This window comes from Bos javanicus, chromosome 11, assembly GCF_032452875.1.
Source record: "Bos javanicus breed banteng chromosome 11, ARS-OSU_banteng_1.0, whole genome shotgun sequence".
Taxonomy (NCBI): domain Eukaryota; kingdom Metazoa; phylum Chordata; class Mammalia; order Artiodactyla; family Bovidae; genus Bos; species Bos javanicus.
The window spans coordinates 4054793-4076806 of record NC_083878.1 but is presented as its reverse complement, the minus strand read 5'-3'; the positions used below and the strand labels follow the sequence as shown (position 1 = coordinate 4076806).

The following is a 22014-nucleotide window of genomic DNA, read 5'->3' as shown; positions in this document are numbered from 1 at the left end:
AAAACAAATTGAATAATAACCAGAGAGAATTGATCCAGTTGCTGTGGATTTTAATTTTTTGTTCTATGTTTTATTTGCAAGGGAAAATTATTTGCTACTTAGTTAATTTTTTGGTCAGGTAATAGGATCATATGGTTTAAAAATTATAAATGTGTGTTATATACCCCAAAAAGTCTCTCCTGTAAGGCTGTTCCCCTTGCCTGTTGTTGTTGGATTTTTTATTTTAAGCTTTTATATTGGACATTAGCCAATTAACAATGTTGTGATAGTTTCAGGTGGACTGCAAAGGGGCTCAGCCATGCATATACATGTGTCCATTCTCCCCCAAACTCCTCTCCCATCCAGGCTGCCACATAACACTGAGCAGAGTTCCCTGTGCTTACAGTAGGTCCTTGCTGGTGATCCACTTTAAACACAGCCGTGTGTATATGTCCCTCCCAAACTCCTTGACTATCCCTTCCCGCCTCCATCCCCTCTACCCCACCCCTGGCAACGGAAAGTTCATTCTCTTAAGTCTGTGAGTGTGTTTCTGTTTTGCAAATACATCCGTTTGCATCATTTCTCTTTAGATTCCACACGTAAGGGGTGGCGTGTGATGCGTGCCCTTCTCTGCCTGCCTTCACTCAGCACGGCGCTCGGTACGGCCCCCTCGCCTGTTACGGTTTTCTCCCCATTCAGAGATGCTTCACGAGTGTAGGCGTGGATGTGTTATTTTTCTCCCCGTCTCTACATAGATGATATAATACTAACAGACTTTCATATTAGAACAGTAAGAGCTACCTAGGTTTCTTGTCAGTTTTGATAAAATGCCTTCCTAGAAAGTGGTTCATTTTATAAGTTTGAAAATTTGCTTTATATAGAGTGGAGCAAAGTACTGTTCTTTTTGTGATGATTTCGCCGTAATCTCTTTGTTCATGTGTTTGTATGCCCTTCCCCTTTGATGGGTTAGCCAGTGGGTCTGCTTTTATTCATTATCCTCCAAACCATCTTTTAGGTTCATAATTTCTCTCTTTTGTTTTCTAATTTATTAATGTCTGCTTTTAACACTATTAATTTTTCGCTTTTGTTGTTCCCATTTTATACTTTGCAAACATCTTGACCCAGATGCTATGCTGATTTATTATATGCTATTTATTTTTTCCTTTTGCTAATATAAGAACTAATATAAATTTTCTTTTGAGTACTGTGTTAGCTGTATCCCATAGGTTCTAATGTGAAATGTTTCAATTCTTATTAGTCCATGATTTGTGAAATTGAAGTATCGTTTATTTATAGTGTTACAGTTTCAGGTGTACAACATGGTGAGTCAGTGTTTCTGCAGATTATCGTCCATTTAAAGTCATTATAAATGGCTATATTTTTTGTATCTATTAATTTCCTACCCCTACCCTGCACCATCTGTGATTTTGGTTTGTGTTTCCTCTTCGACCAAGGAGATGACCAAGAGTGTTCTTAAATTTTCTTGTTGGTAGGGGCTTTTTGTTTTTTTGCATTGGTTATTTTGGGGGGAAGTTTCACATTTCATTTTTAAAAACTATTTTGAAATAATCTTCAACTTGTAGGAAATTTGCAGAAGTTATACTGAGTTCCCAGGTACCCTGTCGCCGATCTCCCCAAACGTCGGCATCTTACATGGCCACAGTGTACATCTGTGTGCATCCTGTGTGTGTCTGTTGGGAGGTGCAGCCCAATACCACAGGGTTTATTCTGGCCTCCGAGCTCATTCCTTAGTTTTATCTCTTTTGCTCCAACGATGAGAAGTTTGGTCCTCATGCTTCATAGTGTAGCTACTTACTTGGTGTGTGTGCTCAATTGTGTCCGACTTGCAGCCCCAGCGACTGTAGCCTGCCAGGCTTCTCTGTCCGTGGACCTTTTCAAACAGTACTGGAGCAGGTTGCCATTTCCTGCTCCAGGGGATCTTTCCAACCTGGGGATTGAACCCGTGTCCCTTACATCTTCTGCATTGGCAGACGGGTTCTTCGCCACTAGCTCCACCTGGGAACCCCATCTACTTACTTGCTTAACCTACTTAAATCTGTTGATTGAAGTTCATTTTCTCGTTTTCCTCAAGAAAGGTTCATGTGAGGAATTTCTTTTTTTTCCTTAAGAGGTTAGGGGAGTAGTATAGTGCCGTTGCTGAAACTAGACAGATGTTATTCCAGCTTTCTTATTTTTGCTACAAGTAATCCATATTTAGTCTGATTGCCCAAAAGATTCTTTTTCAGTTTTAAAGCCTACTAATTTTGCTATAATATGTCTTGATTTTAACAACTATGTGTGGATCATTTTTCCTGGCACATGATATATTCTTTAGGTATATAGAGTCAAGTCTTCTTTAAGTTCAAGAAAGAACTTTGAATGGTACCTTTTATTATGAAAACTTTAAGACATACAACAAAATTGATAGAATTTTACAGTAAATACCTATTTACAGACTACCTGAATTCTACTAATGTTTTCGTGTTTGTGTTTATCACATCTCTATCTATCATAATTTGAACCTTGCCCATTAAAAATTTGGATGGTGGTGTTGAGTTTTTCAGAGTTCTTTGTATATAATGGATGCCATTCCTTTGTCAAATACGTGATTTTGTGAATGTTTCCCCCAATCTGTGGAAGTCTTTGCATCTTTTTGCCTTGTCTTAGTGAGCACAACCTTTTCATTTTGATGAAGTTTAATTTGTCAATGTTTCTGACTTTGTCAACAGTTATGACTGTTGCTCTCCATGACTTAAGGAACCCTTGCTTCCCCCTAAATCATAAAGATTTTCTTCTCTGAAAAATTCACACTTCAACTCCTGCTTTAGGTCTACAGTCCATCTAGTGGTAATTTTTTGGTCACATTAAAGTTCACTGTTTTTATATGGATGTCATTTACTCTTGTACCAGGTACTGAAACACGTTCCTTTCCCCATTGGATTTCTTTGGTGCTTTGGTTGAAAATCCGGTGATCCTATAAGTGTGGGTCTTTTTTTGTTTTATTCCATTGATCTGTAGGTTGATCCTTATACAAACCCCTCACTATCTTAATGACTATAACTTTTAAGTATTGAAGTCAGGTAAGATTAAGTCCTCCAATTCTCTTCTTTTCAAGATTATTTTAGATACTTTAGGTCTTTTGCATTTCTGTGTATATTTTAGAATCATTCCAATCATTTCTGCTATCTGCAGTTGCTTCACAACAGCTTCAACTGGGTGTGTTTTTCTTTTAAATTAATGAAGAAGTATTTGGTCCTGTTTTATGTTTTATGGCTATTGATGTAGTTATTTTTGTTCACAGGTTTTGATGAAGCTCTTCTTTATTTCTTGTGTTTTTCCGTAGTTGCTGTGTTGGTTCCTTCTTTGTGAATCATCATTGAAGGAAATGGCTTTTTTCTCTAGACTCCTGATTTATAGGAGGAGGCGGCACAGGCTAGTTGGTGATTTGTTTTAGTTTTTGATCAAAAACCATGCCTTTGTAACTGCCACAGAGTCTGGCTGCTTCCTGCAAGTATAGCTAGTTTTCACAATTCTGCATGTTACCTTGGATTACTGGAATCAAACTGGGTTCCTTTTGAGTGTGAGAATTTTGGTTATTAATTTTGGTTTTACCGAAAATGGAGTTTGCAGTCGTAGCAGTTTCTCACCGGTGAGCATGTGTGACGTCAGCGCGGTGTTCCTGGGTGAGCTCTGTGTGAGCGCTTTGGTCTTTGTTGGATAGACAGTCACTGTGCGTTCAGCCGGGAGTTCTGACCTGAAGGCTTCGGGACTTGCTTCCACCCCATAGCACCTGACAAGTGCAGTTTCCTCAGAAACGGTGGCCATCGCTAGACTTAACATTTTCTCAAACTCGCATCATTACCTGTTTGTCATCTTTTTTAATAGAGGCAAAAGAATAGATTTCATTCTAAGTATGCTTTTACTCATTGAACTAGTATTTATTGAAGCACTAAAATGGGGAAGGTACTGGAGGAGATAAAAAAAAAAACCCACTAGACAGTGGATTGTGCCCTTAACTTGTAGTCTGGAATTACACAAGAATAATTTTTTCTGTATGCTTTTCTTTTTTTGAAAAATTAGTGTTAGTTATATATGCACAAAGCTAAGTGCATTTAAGTTATATATGCACAAGAGTCCAATAGAATGAAAACAGCAGTCTCCTCTCTTCATTCTGCCTCCCCCACCCCCATTTCCCTTCCTTTCTGTTCCCCGTTTCCTCCCCCTCTGAGATCTCCAGCTCACTGGCCGTCAGGGAAAGTAGAAATACTTCTTGTGATGCTGTTCAGTTGATTATCATTTTTGATCTTTTCAAAGAACTGACTCTTAGTTTTATTGCCTTTATCATTTCTATATTTTATTTTTATTTATTTGATTAGTTTTTGTTAAAGTATAGTTGAATTATGTTAATGACTGCTATACAGCAAAGTGACTCAATGATACATATATATATATATTCTTTTTCACAACCTTTTCCATTATTGAATATAGTGTTCATGCCTTTTGCAGACTTGCTGATGATCTGTCTAGTTATTAGTTGTTTCTATTCTTGATTTAAATCACAGGTAACTGTCTTGGTGCTTCAGAAGTATTTTTGACCTGTAATTTTTTTAGCAGCTAGATTTTAAGATGTTGGGCTTCCCAGGTAGCTCAAACAGTAAAGAATCTGCCTGCAATGTGGGAGACCTGGGTTTGATCTTTGGGTTGGGAAGATCCCCTGGAGAAGGGCATGGCATCCCACTCCATTGTTCTTGCCTGGAAAATTCCATGGACAGAGGAGCCTGGTGGGCTAAGTCCATGGGGTCACAAAGGGTTGGACACTACTGAGCGATTAACACACATACACACACACACTTATGCGTTGATTATAAATCACACAAATGCTGATCAGGAGGTGTGTGTGTGTGTGTGTATCTATATGTCTTATAAAAGTTACTTGTAGTTATTTACCTAACTGTGGTGTTAGACGTATCATTGAATGAAACAAAGCCTCTTCCCAATGAAACTTACATTGTCAAGAAGGACAGATAAAAAAGCCAGTATATATCAATAATATGTTAGATGGTAGTGAATAATATGTTAGATTGTAGTGGAGAATAAATCAGAGTGAATAATAAAGGAAGTACCGGTTTATTTGAGTGATCAGGACCTTTGGGCAAAGACCTGAAGGGTGCAGCAGCTGAACAGTCCAAGTGGACTCAGTGTGTGCAAAGGCCCTGAGGTGAGAGCACTGCGTGGCACGTTTTGTGAACCAGCAAGGAGAGGCCTGTGTGACCGGAGCAGAGAAGGTAAGGGGCTCAGCAGTGGGCAGCAGGTGGAGGAGAGGGTTGGCCCAGATCGCTTAGGACTCTCTAGGCTGTCACGAGAATCTGACTTTCACCCTCAGTCAGAGAACTGACAAAAAGTTTTTACTTTTGGTAAAGAGCCACGTGACAAATGTTTTAGCTTTGCAGGACATTCAGTCTCTATTGCAACTACTCAACTCTGCTGTTGTAGCCCCCCAAACAGCCAGAAACAATATGTAAATAAAAGGGTGGGCTTGTGTTCCAGTAAAGTTTTTAGTTTATGAAAACAAAGAGTGGGTCTGTTTTGCAAACTGCTGATGTAGAAAGTCATTTGAGAGCTTCAAGTACAAAAGATGCCTGACTGGCTTTTTCTTCTTTGAAGGCACTTTTGTTGTCGTTCAGTTGCTCAGTCGTGTCCGACTCTTTGCCACGCCATGGACTGCAGCACACCGGGCTTCCCTGTCCTTTACCATCTCCCAGAGTTTGCTCAAACTCATGTCCATTGAGTCAGTGATGCCATCCAACCATCTCGTCCTCTGCCACCCCTCTTCTCCTCTTGCCCTCAGTCTTTCCCAGCATCAGGGTCTTTTCTAGTAAGTCACTTTAAAATACTTTATTTGGAAATAATTTTAGAATTACAGAAAAGTTGGAAAAGTGATGCAGAATATCCCCTTCACTGCACTGACTCTAATGTTAATAACTCATGTAGCCACATTTGAATGATTAAGACCAGGAAATTAACCTTGACATAATGCTATTAGCCAAACTGTAGACATGATTCAGATTCCATGTTTTTACATCTAAGGTCACTTGTTTATCCAGTGTACAAGCCAAAGTATCACATTGCATTTAGTTGTTCTGTTTCCTTAATCTCCTCCTATCTATGACAGTTCTTCAGTCTTTTCTTGTGTTTCATGAACTCGGAGACTTTTCATGAGTTGTTCAGTTGCGTCCAACTCTTTGTGCCCCATATACTGTAGCACACCAGGTTGCTCTGTCCTCCACTATCTGCCAGAGTTTGCTCAAATTCATGTCCGTTGAGTCAGTGATGCTACCTAACCATCTCATCCTCTGCCACCCCCTTCTCCTTCAATCTTTCCCAGCATCAGGATCTTTTCCAGTGAGTCAGCTCTTCCCATCAGGTGGCCAAAGTATTGGAGCTTCAGCTTCAGCAACAGTCCTTCCAATGAGTATTCAGGGCTGATTTCCTTTAGGTTGATAGCTTGACTGTTTCAGAAACTACACGCTAACTATGGTACTTGTTACCTTCATTAGTTGATGCTGCTGCTGCTAAGTCGCTTCAGTCGTGTCCGACTCTGTGCGACCCCATAGACGGAAGCCCACCGGGCTCCCCCGCCCCTGGGATTCTCCAGGCAAGAACACTGGAGTGGGTTGCCATTTCCTTCTCCAATGCATGAAAGTGAAAAGTGAAAAGGAAGTCGCTCAGTCGTGTCTGACTCTTAGCGACCCCGTGGACTACAGCCTACCAGGCTCCTCCATCCATGGGATTTTCCAGGCAAGAGTACTGGAGTGGGGTGCCATTGCCTTTTCCGGTAGGTTCTACCTTCATTGGTAGGTCTGCAATTTATTATGAGCTGCCAACCGCATTGTGGCACATGCCTGTCATTTTAATCCTTTTGTCATGTGTACACGCTATCTTTCTGGAATTCTCACTGGGTCCCCACCCAGCACGCACTCAAGGACACAGTCATTTTCTGTGCAGCAGTCAGTCTCCTTTTGGCAAGTCTGTTCTGCACTCTCCAGCTGCTGTCTTCAGATTTCCCTTCCTGCAGTGTGATCTGGAAATGTCTCCAGGCGAAAGTCGGGACAATCGTGATGCTCAGTTCTCTCTCAGAGAATCCCATCCTGCACAGCCTGCTGTCCACTGTCTGAGAACAGCTGGATCATATATTTTGCCCAGCTTTTTAGTTGTTTATTGTTGTTGTTCAGTCACTAAGTCGTGTCCAACTCTTTATGACCCCATGGACTGCAGCACGCCAGGTTTTCCTGTCCTTCACTATCTCCTGGAGTTTGCTCAAACTCCTGTCCATTGAGTCAGTGATACTATCCAGCATCTCATCCTCTGTTGCCCTCTTCTCCTTTTGCCTTCAATCTCTCCCAGAATTAGGGTCTTTTCTAATGAGTCAGCTCTTCATATCAGGTGGCCAAAGCATTGGAGCTTTGGTATCAATCCTTCCAATGAATATTCAGGGTTGATTTCCCTTAAGATTCACTGGTTTGATTTCCCAGATTTCCCAGGCAAGAATACTGGAGTGGGTTGCCAGTTCCTTCCTTAGCTGATCTTCCCAACCCAGGGATTGAAGCTGCATCTTCTGCATTGGCAGGCAGATTTTTTTTTTTTTTTTTACTACTTAGCCACCAGGGAAGCCCTGTCCATTTGTGATGTCCAGTATCAAATAAGAATTTATTATTGTTATCCTGCATGCCAAGGAGCCAAAAAAAGGGACCTATAACTGGAAGAAAATGTAGCCACTAGGAGCAAGGACAGAGGACTTCAGCAAAGCTGTCGATGGAATAATGGAGAGCTGTCAGGAAGCATTGTCAGGAACAGTGTGCTGTTTTGGATCTGTCAGTAATTCTCTGTTCCTTATTAATTCCTGAATATTCAGGAATTAAGAGGAGAGGCAAGCCTCTCCCTGGGGCTGAGGAATCCAGGCATTTCCTTCATTAGTTTTTCTATATGGTGATAAGTACCCTCTTCCTTTTTATGAACCATATGGTAAAAGTGATTATTTACAACCCTCTCTCTTTCATATGGATGACCTCATGTTTCCTTGATAGCTTGTAAGTTTTGATTTTATCTCTGCTGAAAATAGCTACCTTGTAAGACAGTGTAAATACCCACACAATGTTGAATAAAACACCTTTGCTCCATCAGAGCTTTGGTGCCCATGTCTTGCTTTCTTTGTCTCTCTTTCTCTCTCAGGCTATTTGCTTGGAGCGCAGAGGTCCTCTGGGTTCACTTTCCTGCCCAGGCTTCTAAGACCCTCTCAAGAAGGCGCTCTGTGCCTACACCCTATCTAGAGGGCACCTGAGGCCTTCGTGAACAGAACAAGCTCTGTGCAGCGGCTTTATTGGCTTTCTGCGTAAACCAAGGAATATCAGCCTCTTTCTCTCTCCTTTACTTTCTTATTGGTGGACTCCAGACCACCAGGTTCCGGTCCATTAAAGGACCTCAACAAGTGGCGCCCGAACAGGGACTTGAGGCCATCCAGCCCTTGTGCAATGTAAGCCAGGCTCTGGTCCCCCACCTTGTCACAGAAGGACACGTCCAGCCCCTAGAGGTGCAGGCTGCCCATGGCCAGATGCATGACGCCCGTGTCGCTGATGTTGTCGCATGAGCACAGGTTGAGGCTGCGCAGGCTGCCCATGTGTGACGGGTGCAGGAGGCCGGTGTCCGAGATGCCCCCACAGAAGCTGAGGTTGAGGAGCCTCAGGCCCGTCAGCCCCCGGGAGATGTGCTTCAGGGACAGGTCCGTGAGCTTCTGGCAGTCCTGCCCCGTGAGCTGCTCCAGGCCCAGGCGGCCCTCGGCCCTGCTGCACGTCATGCCTGCCAGGTGCCCGATGCCCATATCCGAGAGATGGCGGCAGCTGCGGAGATCGAGGCCCTTGAAGTGCTGCAGGGCCCAGGCGATGAGCAGGAGGCCGGTGTTGGTGATGTTGCTGCAGCTGCCCAGCTCCAGCACCTCCAGGCCCTTGAGGTACTGGGCGATGCGGCCCAGGCTGCTGTCAGTGATCTGCTTGCAGAGGTTCAGGTTGAGCGCGCGCAGCCAGCCGATCTCCTGCAAGAATGTGTGGCCCAGCCCGTTGTCGGTGAGGTTGTAGCAGCCGCTCAGGTTGAGGCTCTCGATGTTGGCCATACCCTGGATCACGTAGCTGAGGCTGCAGCGCAAGCTCAGGATCTGCACCCGGCGGATGCCCGGAGCCTGCAGGCTGCACCGTGTGCCCCTTGTCACGCACGTCCAGGTAGCCAAAGATCATGGCCAGCAGCTCGGGAAACAGGCATGAGATGTGCGTCTCCATCTTTCTCCCCGCGGTGCCGGGGAGGGCGCCCCCGAGGCCCGGCCCTTGCTGGGCTCAGCCCCGCTGCGCCGGGCCAGCGCTGCCCCGCTGCCACCCCCGTGCCCCCAGCCACATCCTCCGGCACCACGGGGCCGGGCTGCATGCTCTTTACTTTCTTATCAGTCGACTCCGGACCACCAGGTTCCAGTCCATTAAAGGACCTCAACAGAGAGCCAGCAGGGGTTATTTAGAAGGTAACTGTAAAAGGTGGCTGATAGCATCCTTATTTCTGTGGCCTATTTTCATTACCACCTGGTGGCTTGTTTGGCTAGTTCAACCTTCCTATCTCACCAGGACTCACCCAGTATAGCATTGCGAGCCCAGCCTTCCTGCTCAGCATCTCATTGATCCCATACTCCCAGCTTGTACATGTGTATACTAATAGTAGTATATTATACCCTCTAAAATATATCCAAAGTAGAAAAATTTACACTGTGATGTATTCCAGTGGATTATCTTACACATACCCTGTCTAAGGGTTTCCCTTGTGGCTCAGAATCTTCCTGTAATGCAGGAGACCTGGGTTTGATCCCTGGGTCAGGAAGATCCCCTGGAGAAGGGAATGGCTACCTACTCCAGTATTCTTGCCTGGAGAATCCCGTGGACAGAGGAGCTTGGCGGGCTACAGTCTATGGTATTGCAGAGAGTCAGACACAACTTAGCAACTGAACATGCATGCACTCAGAGTTTGAGGATATGGATATGCTGTGGATATAAATATCCCTGCTTATGGTGTAGACACTAAGTAAATATTTGTGGAATGAAATGAGTAGAAAGAAGATAGTAAATTTACTTATGTGTGTAAAGTGTGAGTGTACTAAGTTGTTTTAGTCGTGTCCAGCTCTTTGCAACCTGATGGACCGTAGCCTGCCAGGCCCCTCTGTCCATATATAAAGGACATTTTAAAAATGTTCTTTAAACACAGAATCAGTTTTTTAAAGACAGTTTTTACCTTCAAGTGATTTAAGATTCAGTCTTTTTAATTTTATGTTCTTTTTGATCTACTGCTTAAAATTTCTTCTTTTCATACAAGTGACTGTTTTACAGCTGATATCTGTTAAAATTCTCTGACATTTGCAACATTTATTTTTCATAGGAGGTTGCCTCTAACATTCTGTTTTATTCATTGGACCATTAGAAATAAGTTTCTATAATTTATTTGTAGAAGTATCTTTTTACTCAGATTTCTGTTTCACATATTTGTTCTTTGCAGTATCACAGAACATAACAGCTATAGCATATTCAAAAGTGATATGATATTTTATATATTAATTGAGTTTAATCAAAAGTTTCTGGAAATATTTTGACTCTGTTGCAATTTCCTGACTGCCATGACATTTGGCAAAGAATTATTTCTTTTTAAATTGGACTGTATAAATTACTGATTTAAGGTAAAGATTGGAATTTGTTACTTTCATTTCATCTAATTTACACACTACTGGTAAAATTGATTCTTAAGCCAAGCATACATGTTGATGCGTGGTTACGTATGTGTGACTTTACAGTGGTGAGTTGTCACTATTAGTGACTTATTGAACCTGCTTCTATGCTTCTTAAACTTTTCCTTATATATCCCTAAGAGAAGCTGACCCACAGTTTGGTATGCACAGTCTGAAATCCTTCTTTTTCTATGTTTAACTTTTTTCTTGGTTTTATGTTTTTGATTTTTATTTGGAATTCACATAACATGCAGTTCACCTATTTAAAGTCAGAGTTCTATAGCCATCATCTAAATCAATTTTAGAAGATTTTTTTATCATCTAAAAAAGAAATTTTGCACCCCTTAGCCATTACTCATCAATACTGCTTACCTCTAGGCTTAGACACTACTTAGTAGATCACTAATCTACTTTCTGTCTCTGTCTCTGAGACTTTCTGTCTCAGATTTTTTTTTAAATTCTGGACAGTTTTTAAAAGTACAGTTATGAACTGTACGTGGTCCTTTGTGACTGGCTTCTCTCACGTAGCCTAGTGTCTTCAGGGTTCATCTGTGTTTCAGTATGTATTTATACATCTTTTGGTTTTAATTAAAAAATAATTTTGCTTAACCATAAAAAAGACTTGATATTCCAAGAGGGGTAAATGCTCTTTCTTCTTTTCAATGTATGTCTACTCTTTTCCCCCACCTATCTCAATCATATCGTATCACTTACATACCCTTGGAATAAATATTTCAGTCATAGATTCAGAGATACATTCTGATAATTGGGTAACAGTATTACGTTTTAAAAAGTCTTCATGTAGAACTTCCCTGGCAGTGCAGTGATTAAGACTTTACCTTCCAGTGTAGGAGGTGTGGGTTTGATCCCTGGTCAAGGAGCTAGATCCCACAAAGCCTCTCAACTTAAAATAAAACAACAAAACAGAAGCTGTATGTAACGAATTCAATAAAGACTTTAAAGTGGTCCACATAAAAAAAAAATCTTAAAAAAAAATCTCCACAGACCTTTATAAAAAAGATTTCAGGAAAAAGGTTCTTTAAATTTAAAGCAATGAAGCCTCCAAAATCTCAAAGGCTGTATAGTCCTTTAAATGAATCTTGCTACTTAATGTCAGTTAATGTGCAACGTAAGGGTTGTGTGTACTGTTAGGTATGGATCACTTGCGTTTTAGGTTTGATTATACATTACATGATAGATCTGTGTTCACGTAAGACTATTCTTGGACAGCCTCCTGGGATAGGGAGCTGCGTTTCTGTGTCTTGTATTCCCATTTCCTTGGGTAGGCAGATCACTGGCTCTTAATAAATGCTTATCAAATTGAATTTCAGGTATTAGTAAACTCACTAAAGGTTACACAAACCAGAATTGATTGTGTTCTCCAAAATCATAGCCTGATGAGTGGTGAGATGTGTTTGGGTTTGTGTAGGGGAAGGATGGAGGGTTTTGAGTTGTGTGTTAGTTGTATTCCCATAATTCTTTGTTAGGAATTTGAAGGCTACGTTCTTAATGAGTTTCCTCACTCTTACGTCTTTCACAGTAAAATAGGAGTTACTTTCAATGAACAGAAATTACAGTCGAAATACTTTTTAAAAAAGACTTCTGCTAAAACAATTAAAAAAAAAATTCAGTGGTTTTGTAATATCCAGGCTTAAAGCTTTATCTTTTTTGGTGAGTTTTGTTTTCCTCAAGTATGAAGTGTTTTGGCAGTCTTTGTAACATAGATCATATTATATATATCATTGATTCCTTTTAACAATTGAGCATTTTAAGCTGTCACTGTAGTTAAAATTGTTTGGGAGTGTTGGCTGTCCACTTGTATATACTTTAGAAGTTGACAGGTTTGTTAAACTTTTTTTTCTGATTTGTTAACACGCTCATGACTTGGATTCTCATTATCAGCCTAAAAATAAAATAATAAAAGTAATAAAGAATAACACAGCTTTTTATTACATAGCTTTTCCATTTAATGTCATAGTCTCTGATATATTATCTCCTCCCACCCTTTTTTCTTTTAAATAGGATAGGAAACTGAGGCTCAGCATAGTGAATTTAGATCACACAGACCAGTAGCTCGGGAGACAAATCTTGAACCTAGATTTTATGATTCCAAGTGGAAATTCTTTCCCTATTGCATGCTGTGTCTGGTATTTATTCACTACTTATAGTTTGGATGTTGCAGAAGTAGAAATAGTTTCTGTGCTCACTTTTTTCTGCTGAATTGAATGGAGACAGAGACAATTGAAAGCAATAAAAACTTAAGAATCTGCTTATTGTATTGGTAAATACTCAGTGATATATGGCAGGGTCATAGAGTACAACTTATGCAAAGCCCATAAGTTATCTGAAAATTTCATGTTTCCAATGAATGTTTTAATCATTTATTTAAGTTCAGATTTAAAAGTTAAATATGAAATAAAGATATAAAAACATAGAAACATGAATGTTGGTATAATCTTTTTTTTCTCTCCCAGACAGATACTGATTATGTAAATGGTGTTGTAGCCAACCTGGAGAAAGAGTAAGTTCTTAATTATGGAATTGAAAATATTTTAGTTACTATGATCTCTTGCTTTTTGTGAAAAGAAAATACCTCCTTTTATAGTTCATTTTTCTGTGGAGTTCAGTGTTCATTAGATCACCTACCACTGGTCTTTTATATGTAAATTATCATAAAGTATACGTATGTATATCGGGTTACTTGATGGGATACACTGGTGTATTTCATTATAGAGAAGACTTGAATGTCATATATAACACTATCAAATAACAGTCTTTAACCTCGAAGACAGTTAGTAGAGAGAGAGGCAACATTTAAAAAAAAAACTAAGATCATGGCACTTGGTCCTACCACTTTATGGCAAATAGAAGGGGAAAAAGTGGAAGTAGTGACAGATTTTATTTTCTTTGGCTCCAGAATCGCTGCAGATGGTGACTGCAGCCATGAAATTAAAAGACACTTGCTCCTTGGAAGAAAAGCTATGACAAACCTAGGCAGCATATTAGAAAGCTGAGACATCACTTTGCTGACAAAGGTCCATCTAGTCAAAGCTGTGGTTTTCCCAGTAGTCATGTATGGATGTGAGAGTTGGACCATAAAGAAGGCTGAGTGCTAAAGAATTCATGCCTTGAAACTGTGGTGTTGGAGAAGACTCTTGAGAGTCCCTTGGACTGCAAGAAAATCAAACCAGTCAATCCTAAAAGAAATCAACCCCAAATATTCATTGGAAGGACTGTTGCTGAAGCTCCAATATTTTGGCCACCTAATGCAAAGAGCCAGCTTATTGGAAAAGACCCTGATGCTGGAAAAGATGAAAGGCAAAAGGAGAAGGAGGTGGCAGAGGATGAGATGGTTAGATAGCATCACAGACTTAATGCACACGAACTTCGGGAGATAATGGAGGACAGAAGAGCCTGGTGTGCTACAGTCCATGGGGTCACAAAGAGTTGGACACGACTTAGCGACTGAATAACAATGACACTAAATGAGATCACTTAAATCTTTCACGCTCTGTTTACCAAGAGAAAAATTTTCTGCTGTCAGGGCAGCCAGTCAGGAACCAGTTTCAAATCTCAATGCTAATAATGTCTAAAAATATGCAAAGGTTTATTAATAGTTTATTGTGAGTGGAGCACGTAGCAGGTAGTAGGTGGACAGCTTAGTAAGTTGCAGATACCATTGTTGTTCTTGTTCAGTGGCTAAGTCATGTCTGACTCTTGGCAACTCCATGGACTGCAGCACACCAGTCTTCCCTGTCCTCCAGTCTCTCCCTGAGTTTACTCAAAGTCCTATCCATTGAGTCGGTGATGCTATCCGACTCTTCATCGCCGATACCATTAGTTTTTATAACACTGCCCTTGTAGATTTCATAGTGATATCATAAAATTAGTCCTGCTATGGGTTTCTTGATTGAAATGTATCTGTTGTTGCCCCCAAAAGACGTATTTTTATGTGAATTAGGCAAGACAAAAGAGGAGCCAAAGAGTTTGCCAACTCTAGGATAATATGGCTCTATCTTTGTCTATCAGTATGCTAAAACCAGAAATTTTTACAAATATATGCATAGTTCAGGATTAAATTGTGCATTTGTTAGATTTTCCCTCAATTGCTCACTTTCTTGGCAGCCTTTATACAAGCACAAATTGGTGTAAAATCCTTAAATATAGGTACCAGGCAATCGTTGGTCCCCCTTCCCACAGAGCACATGGGCAGGTCTGAGGGGCTTATACAAGGATTCCATTGGTTCCTTCTTGCTCAGTGTGCAAGAAAACCAAGCCCAGGAAAAAGGGTGGTGAAGCACCAGGAAACTTTGTGTAAAGGCAAGTAATTGTGTTTTGTGGAGATTTGCAAACCTGAAGTAAAGAAGAAGGCAGAAGCAAAGCAAATTACATTTGAATCAGTGAAGATGGATTTTAAAAACTTTAGGACAAATTTTCCTATCCTTGCACAACTTGCAGACATTGAGACATAGTTTGATGTACCCTCACAGGACAAGATCACCCCCAGGTGAGAAATACTATTTTAAAGTGACATACAGTCTGTATCCCACAACTAAGTGTTCCTGAAAATGAAAAAACTGGTTTTGCTAATATATGTGTATATTGGTATACATACACATGCATTAGGTTGTGTTTCTTTCTTATTTTCTGCGGCACCTTGATTGCTTTTTAAGAATTCTAATTTTGGGGGGACGTCAGTCCCTGCAGTTGGCCTAGAATTTCAACGAATCAGTGATGAGCTGCTTCACTTACCACATTGTGACTGTAGCAGTATACTTTACTGGTGTATTTTTCTGTTAAATACTTAAGTTGATCATTAAGATATAAAATCCCACAGAACTTCTATAACTCAGCCCACCTTTCTCATGACAGATTTTCTAAAGAAATCAGTTCTGGCTTGGTGGAAATAATATCGCCTCCTGAAAGCTATTATCCTGACCTGACGAACTTAAAGGAGACATTTGGAGATTCTAAAGAAAGAGTAAGGTGAGCCTGTGGTGTTTAAAATCGCCCACCTTTGTGAGTGTAATATGTAATAACTGTCATCCTTGTTTTTCAAAACTGTACTCATTTTGAAAGTGAAAGTCACTCAATTGTGTCCAGACTCTTGGTGACCCATGGACTATAACCTGGCTGCTTTGTCCTTAGAATTCTCCAGGCCAGAATACTGGAGTGGGTAGCCAGCGATTCCCTTCTCCAGAGGATCTTCCCAATCCAGGGGTCGAACCCAGGCCGCCCACATTGCAGGCAGATTCTTGACCGTCTGAGCCACCAGGGAAGCCCTCATTTTAGGGTTGAACTAATTAGTGAGAGCTAATGCCTTTTTGATTATTTGGTTGGAAATTCTGTGGAGTTCCTGATGAGAGGTTGAATTTGGTCAACATAGTGAATTTTATAACCGTGCTGCTCTGTGCTGTTATAACTTTTCTTAAGAGTATATTCAATATAACTCAAAGTTAGTCCAGATAGAAATCTCATGTCTGTATGAAACATAAATGAGAACTGATTCAATAAAAGTGATAAAAACAATAATAGTCTTCTGCAGAATCATACTGCAATAAAACAGTCAATTTATTTATCTCTAAATCTCTAACATTGAAGGAGTTAGAAGCTTTTCTTGTGTTGTTGTTAAAGACAAAGTAATCTAAGAGATATTAGCATCATTTTTGGATTGTCTATAACCAGAAAAAAGGACAAAAATGATGTTTTGGGAAGAGATTTATTGTATTTCTTGAGTTGTTAATTTGTCACAAAGACAGATATGTCTCTATAATTGGTTAATTGTCTCTCAATGAATATGTTACTTAAAACATTTAGGATTGAGTTTGTTTAAAAAAAAAAAAAACCCAGTGAATAGACTCATTAAATTCAGAACAGCTTATAAGGTATTTTCTGGAGAAGTTTACTTAAGTGGTTCAGAGCTTTAGTTCTATTGTGTGTGTGTGTGTGTGTGTGTTAACTGGCTTTTAAAAAACCACTTCTCTATATTCAGCATTGGTCAGTGTGTTTCTGTAGGCTACCAAGAATTCATCAAAAGGACCTAATATTGTAAATTTTAATACAATGTTTAAGATTTTTTTAAAAAAAACTTTTACCTATATATGAAGCACTAGTTCATGGAGACATTAAGATATCACTGAAAAGAGGGCCTGTAGTCAAGAAAATTTGGAAAATATTGAATTAAAAACTTTTTTCAACAGATGCTACTTACTGCTGAATGTTTCAATGCTTCTAATATATTAATGTGTCTCTAGAAAAGAAATAAATGTCCTTCCCAAACTTACTAGACATTAGACTCCTTTTTCCCTCAGGACATCTTGAGGATTAGTGTTTTTGAGAATGTATTTTGATAAAACCTTCTTAAAGAAAAGTGAATTCTCTTGCACTCTTTCCTAAGTGGATACACCATGTATATGTGGCTCCATCCATTTATTTATCTGTCTACCTATCTATCTAATGTATGACTATTGTTGTTTAGTTGCTAAGTCATGTCTGACTCTGTGACCCTATGGAGCCCTCCAGGCTCCTCTGTCCATGGGATTCTCCAGGCAAGAATACTAGAGCGGGTTGCTGTTTCCTTCTGCAAGGGATCTTCCTAATCCAGGGATCGAACCCATGTCTCCTGCATTGCCAAGCAGATTCTTTACCACTGAGCCACCAGGGAAACCAATATATAACTGTTCATTTTGTATAATATCATATTATCATATATACAATATATGTGATATTATATATAGGGCATATAACATTGTTATATATTATAAAATATACATCTAACCTTCTTTTGCTAACTTTGAGTCTGATTCCTAACTTATTTTTGAACATTTTTATTTCAGATGGAGAACAAAGCAAAACCTAGATTATTGTTTTCTAATGATGTATGCTCAGGAAAAAGGCACATACTACATCCAGGTAAGTTTTTCCTTTAGTTTTTTTTTCACAGTTTTTTAAAGAAAAAGTAATATCGAGGGTCTGTTTTCATTAGAATGGAGTTTCAAAAGCATGAGCACTCTAAAATATTTAAGATGATAGTAGTGTAGCAGAGCAGAAGGGTCAGACACATCTCTAAGAGTGTGGGCTCTGCAGCTGCACTCCCTGGTTTATCTCTTAATGATTTAGTGGTCTTAAGGCAGATAGTGGTTTTGTGCAGTAATACATTTACATTTGAGTTCAGGATTATAAAACCAACATCTATTGTCATGTTCTTGGCTGTAGAATCCTATGGATAGCAGAGCCTGGCGGGCTACAGTCCATGGGGCCGCAAAGAGTCGGACATGACTGAGTGACTAACGCAGACATACACACGCACACAGGTGCGACTTTCAGTAGCGTGGCTGAAACAGTAAGTCCATCGTGATGCAGGTTTTAAGTGAGCCAGGTGGGCAACAGCTTAAGTAATTCTAGGAAGCTCTTATTTTTTCCAAGTGTTCTTCAGTTAATATTTAAGCTTAAATTTCTGCACTGGGATTTCACTTCTTCAGTCAGATATCTTTATCCCTGTTCAAAATGCAGATACCCCTGAGAGGTATATATAGCACATGAAGTGTGTCAGGTTTTATTTTTTCTTTTTTTCAGTATAAAAAGTTTATTAGGTGCTAGGAGGATGTGTGGATAAGAGTGGCAAGAAGCAGCCCTGAGTCCCTGAATTAGGAAGGAAATGGCTGGGCGGCTGCTGGCAGGGACTGGGGAGGGAAGGAAAGATGGAAGGAAAGGGGCTGGCATCCCGTGGAACGGCGGACTTCTTAAGGGCAGACTTTTGTCTCATGATGCTGTACCTTGGGCCAGCTGTATTCAAGTGGGCATGAACCCTTCCTCGAGTCACAGGATGAAAAATAGAAATGGTGATAGGGCATGACATGTCTATTATAGGATACAACAGCTGTGTGTATAAAAACACGGTACCCTAGATACAGGTAGTGGGTTTCCTCCAAATGCTTCAGAGAAGTCTGATTTTAAAATAATAATAATAATTTTGAAGCATTTTGACATACCCCCAATATTATTGTGGACTTCCCAGGTGGCTCAGACAGTAAAGAATCTGCCTGCAATGCGGATAACCCGGATTCAGTCTCTGGGCGGGAAGATCCCCGGGAGAAGGAAATGGCAACCCCCTCCAGTATTCTTGCCTGGGGGAAATCCTGTGGACAGAGGAGCCTGAAGAGCTATGGGCCATAGGGTCACAAAGAGTAGGACACGACTGAGCAACTAACACACACACACACATTATTATTGTGGTTGAACCTTGCTGTTTGTTTCAGGCCCAGTATATAAATATTTACATTATGGTCAAGAACTTTATACACAGCATTAAAAAGTGCAGCTGTATTACTTTTGAAATTTGTTTTCAGTTTTCTTCCAGGGGAATGATTAATGGAACCAATAAAGCTCTTGGGAGGGAATGTAGGAAAAGTTCATGTTTAAGAAATTGAGGAAAGGACAGGGTTAAGAAAGAGGGTGGTTAGGAAAATTTCCCTTAAGCAAGGTCAGTATATGAGATACTGCAGTATTATATGAGATCGTAAAACAACAGCTGCTATGAACTAACATTTATTGCACACTTATCCGGTCAGGCATTATTTTTTACACTTCATGCTTTCCACACATTAACCCATTTACTATGACCCTTTGTATAACAGAAAGGTGCTGTACATCCTGGATCAAAGTGTGTTTGGCTGCAACTTAATGTACAGTTGTTGTTTAGTTGCTCACTCAGGTCTGACTCTCTTGTGGCCCTGTGGACTAGAGCCCACTGACTGGCTGCTCTGTCCATGGATTTTCCAGGCTGGCGTGGGTTGCCATTTCCTTCTCCAGGGGATCTTCCCGACCCAGGTATCCAACCTGTGTCTTCTGCATTGGCAGGCAGATTCTTTACCTCTGAGCCACCAGGGAAGTTAACATGCTATAGTCACCTTTTCCGAGGCATAATTTTTGGACAAATAGGGTAATTTTAAGAATGTCCAGTGGGTCTGTCTTAGACTCAGTGGTTACTCTGTGGTCATCACAGGTGTACATCTAAAGGGAAAAGAAAACGCCACCTGCCTCACTGCTTTGCTTGTGGCTTGTCACGAAGTTTTCCATGACAGCCGCAAACCCGGATTCATAAAGTGCTCTATTGCAAGTGACTTGGACTTGAAGACAGTCTTCTGGAAAACTATTCGGTGATACAGACACTTCGTGGGTGGTACTGCCTCGTTCTTCCTGTATCACACCATGATGCACGCTGAGTCAGCTTGCCCCACTTTTAGGGATGCTGAGATTTAATCCATGTGTGTAGGGGTGTCAGTCTCATCTCTCCTTCATTAAAAAGCTACCCAGAAGCCATTTCTTGCATGGTTTGAGCTTCTGTAATTATTTTCCCCCAGATTGCTTTTTTTGTTAGAGGTTGCCAACTGGTAATTTTCTAATTCTATAAATTGTAATGTTCTTATAAATAGAGCTCTTCTGTAAAAGGACTCTCCCTTCTTAACTGTTTGGTGATGTTGAAAAATAGTTTACAAAGGAAAAGAAGATTAAGTGCTTGATTCTTTCTCTTTATTAATTTTTAAGTTGACACCGTAGCAGTCTGCAGTGGTGACCATTTTCAAAGTATTGTTGTGAACTCATGGATTTTTACAACTAGATTTGGTTTGCCTCAGTCTTTGAATCATTATTTCTAAATGTTCATTCATTTATTTATTTGGCTCCACCGGTCTTAGCTGTGGCACATGACAACTTTTAGTTGTGGGCATGCAGGATCCAGTTTCCTGACCAGAGGTCAGACCTGAGCCCCCTGCACTGAGATCACGAGGTCTTAGCCACTGGACCACCAGGGAAGTCTCTGCAATCATTATTGATACTGACGCTTGTACTGGCCCATCCTAAGCCAGTGAGAATTTCTTCAAATGGGCTCTTGTATTCTTTTCGTGTAAGCCCGGTAATCACCCGGATCACTTCCTTATTGACTGGCACGTCTTGCGCATTTCCTGTCCCGGATGTAGAACCAGCCATTTCTTTAAGAAGTCCTGTTTGTTTTAGCGGTATACAGTATTTAGAACCACACTGTGCGCTGGAGATGCTCATGGCTACTGTCTTTGCTTCTATGTATTTTAGTAAGGAAAGGTACATCTTATTTCTCAGAGGACAAAAAATCACATGTATATTGATAATCCCAATCAAGTGTAAGATTATAATATTTCTATTTAACTTTTTTGAATTTTATGTATCTTCTTTTCTCTTACATTCAAAGCCTTGGTTTTAGTAAAATTATCTAAATAACATAATTCTTTTATTCTATAGTAGACCTAGAATGGGCTCTTCTGGTGGCTCTGTGGTAAAGAACCTGCCTGCAATGCAGGAGACATGGGTTCAATCCCTGGGTCATGAAGATCTCCTGGAGAGGGAAATGGCAACCCACTCCAGTATTCTTGCCTGGAAAAGCCCATGGACAGAGGAGCCTGGTGGGCTACAGTCCAAGGGGTCACAGGGTTGGATACAACTTACTGACTAAACAACAACAATAATACCTAGAACAGTTTCAAAATAACAGTATCAATTAAACTACTAAATGCAATTAAAAATATTTTATTCTTGTTTCCCTCCCGAAGAGTATATCCTGATATGGATATATAGTCAAAATTCCATATTTGAAAGTCAGTTGATACAATTCTTCATATTATGTGACCACATTAATAACAACCTGATATGAAAGTAGGTTCATTTATTTCCATTTGTATTCAGTGATTAGCAATTTTTTTCTTTTTTAGTTGTAAAAAGTATAATATTCCCAAATCAAAACTTATATAAAACAAGATATGTTTACAGAGGTCTCCTTTTTATCCCTGTTGTCTTCCCATGTCTCCTCCCTCCCCCATGGGCAACCACCATGAGTTTTTGGTTTCTCCTTGTACATTTTAAAAATTGGAACAAAAATGTAATATTCCACCTCTTTCAGACTCTGCAGGTACATAGTGCAAAAGCATAGTGAACAACCTTGTATTTTCACTTCCCTGTATAAACTAGTGATCACTAATGAGGTATATGTTAGATTTTCCAAGAGTGGGTCTTGCTCTGATGAAACATTGATGTCAGAGAAGCACGTATGTTCACTGAAAGACCTATACATGAAGGTTCATAGCAGCCTCATTCATTATAGCAAAACCTGGAAACAGCCCATATGTTCTTTGGCAGGTGACTGGTTAAACAAACTGGTGCCTCCATACTATGGACTGTCAAATAATGAAAAGAGAGGAACT

The 22014-nt window shown here is 40.2% G+C and overlaps 1 protein-coding gene and 1 pseudogene across 2 annotated transcripts in view; one reads left to right on the top strand and one right to left on the bottom strand.

Moving 5' to 3' along the window:
* Positions 1-22014, top strand: part of MGAT4A (alpha-1,3-mannosyl-glycoprotein 4-beta-N-acetylglucosaminyltransferase A) — a 126764-nt gene that overhangs the window by 74370 nt on the left and 30380 nt on the right. For both annotated transcript variants that reach the window (XM_061431620.1, XM_061431619.1), the window contains exons 6-8: positions 13258-13304; positions 15656-15769; positions 17620-17695. In XM_061431620.1, the coding sequence (XP_061287604.1) occupies positions 13258-13304; positions 15656-15769; positions 17620-17695 (237 nt within the window). The remainder of the gene's footprint in view (positions 1-13257; positions 13305-15655; positions 15770-17619; positions 17696-22014) is intronic.
* On the bottom strand, positions 8294-9305 carry LOC133256714 (F-box/LRR-repeat protein 14-like; annotated as a pseudogene).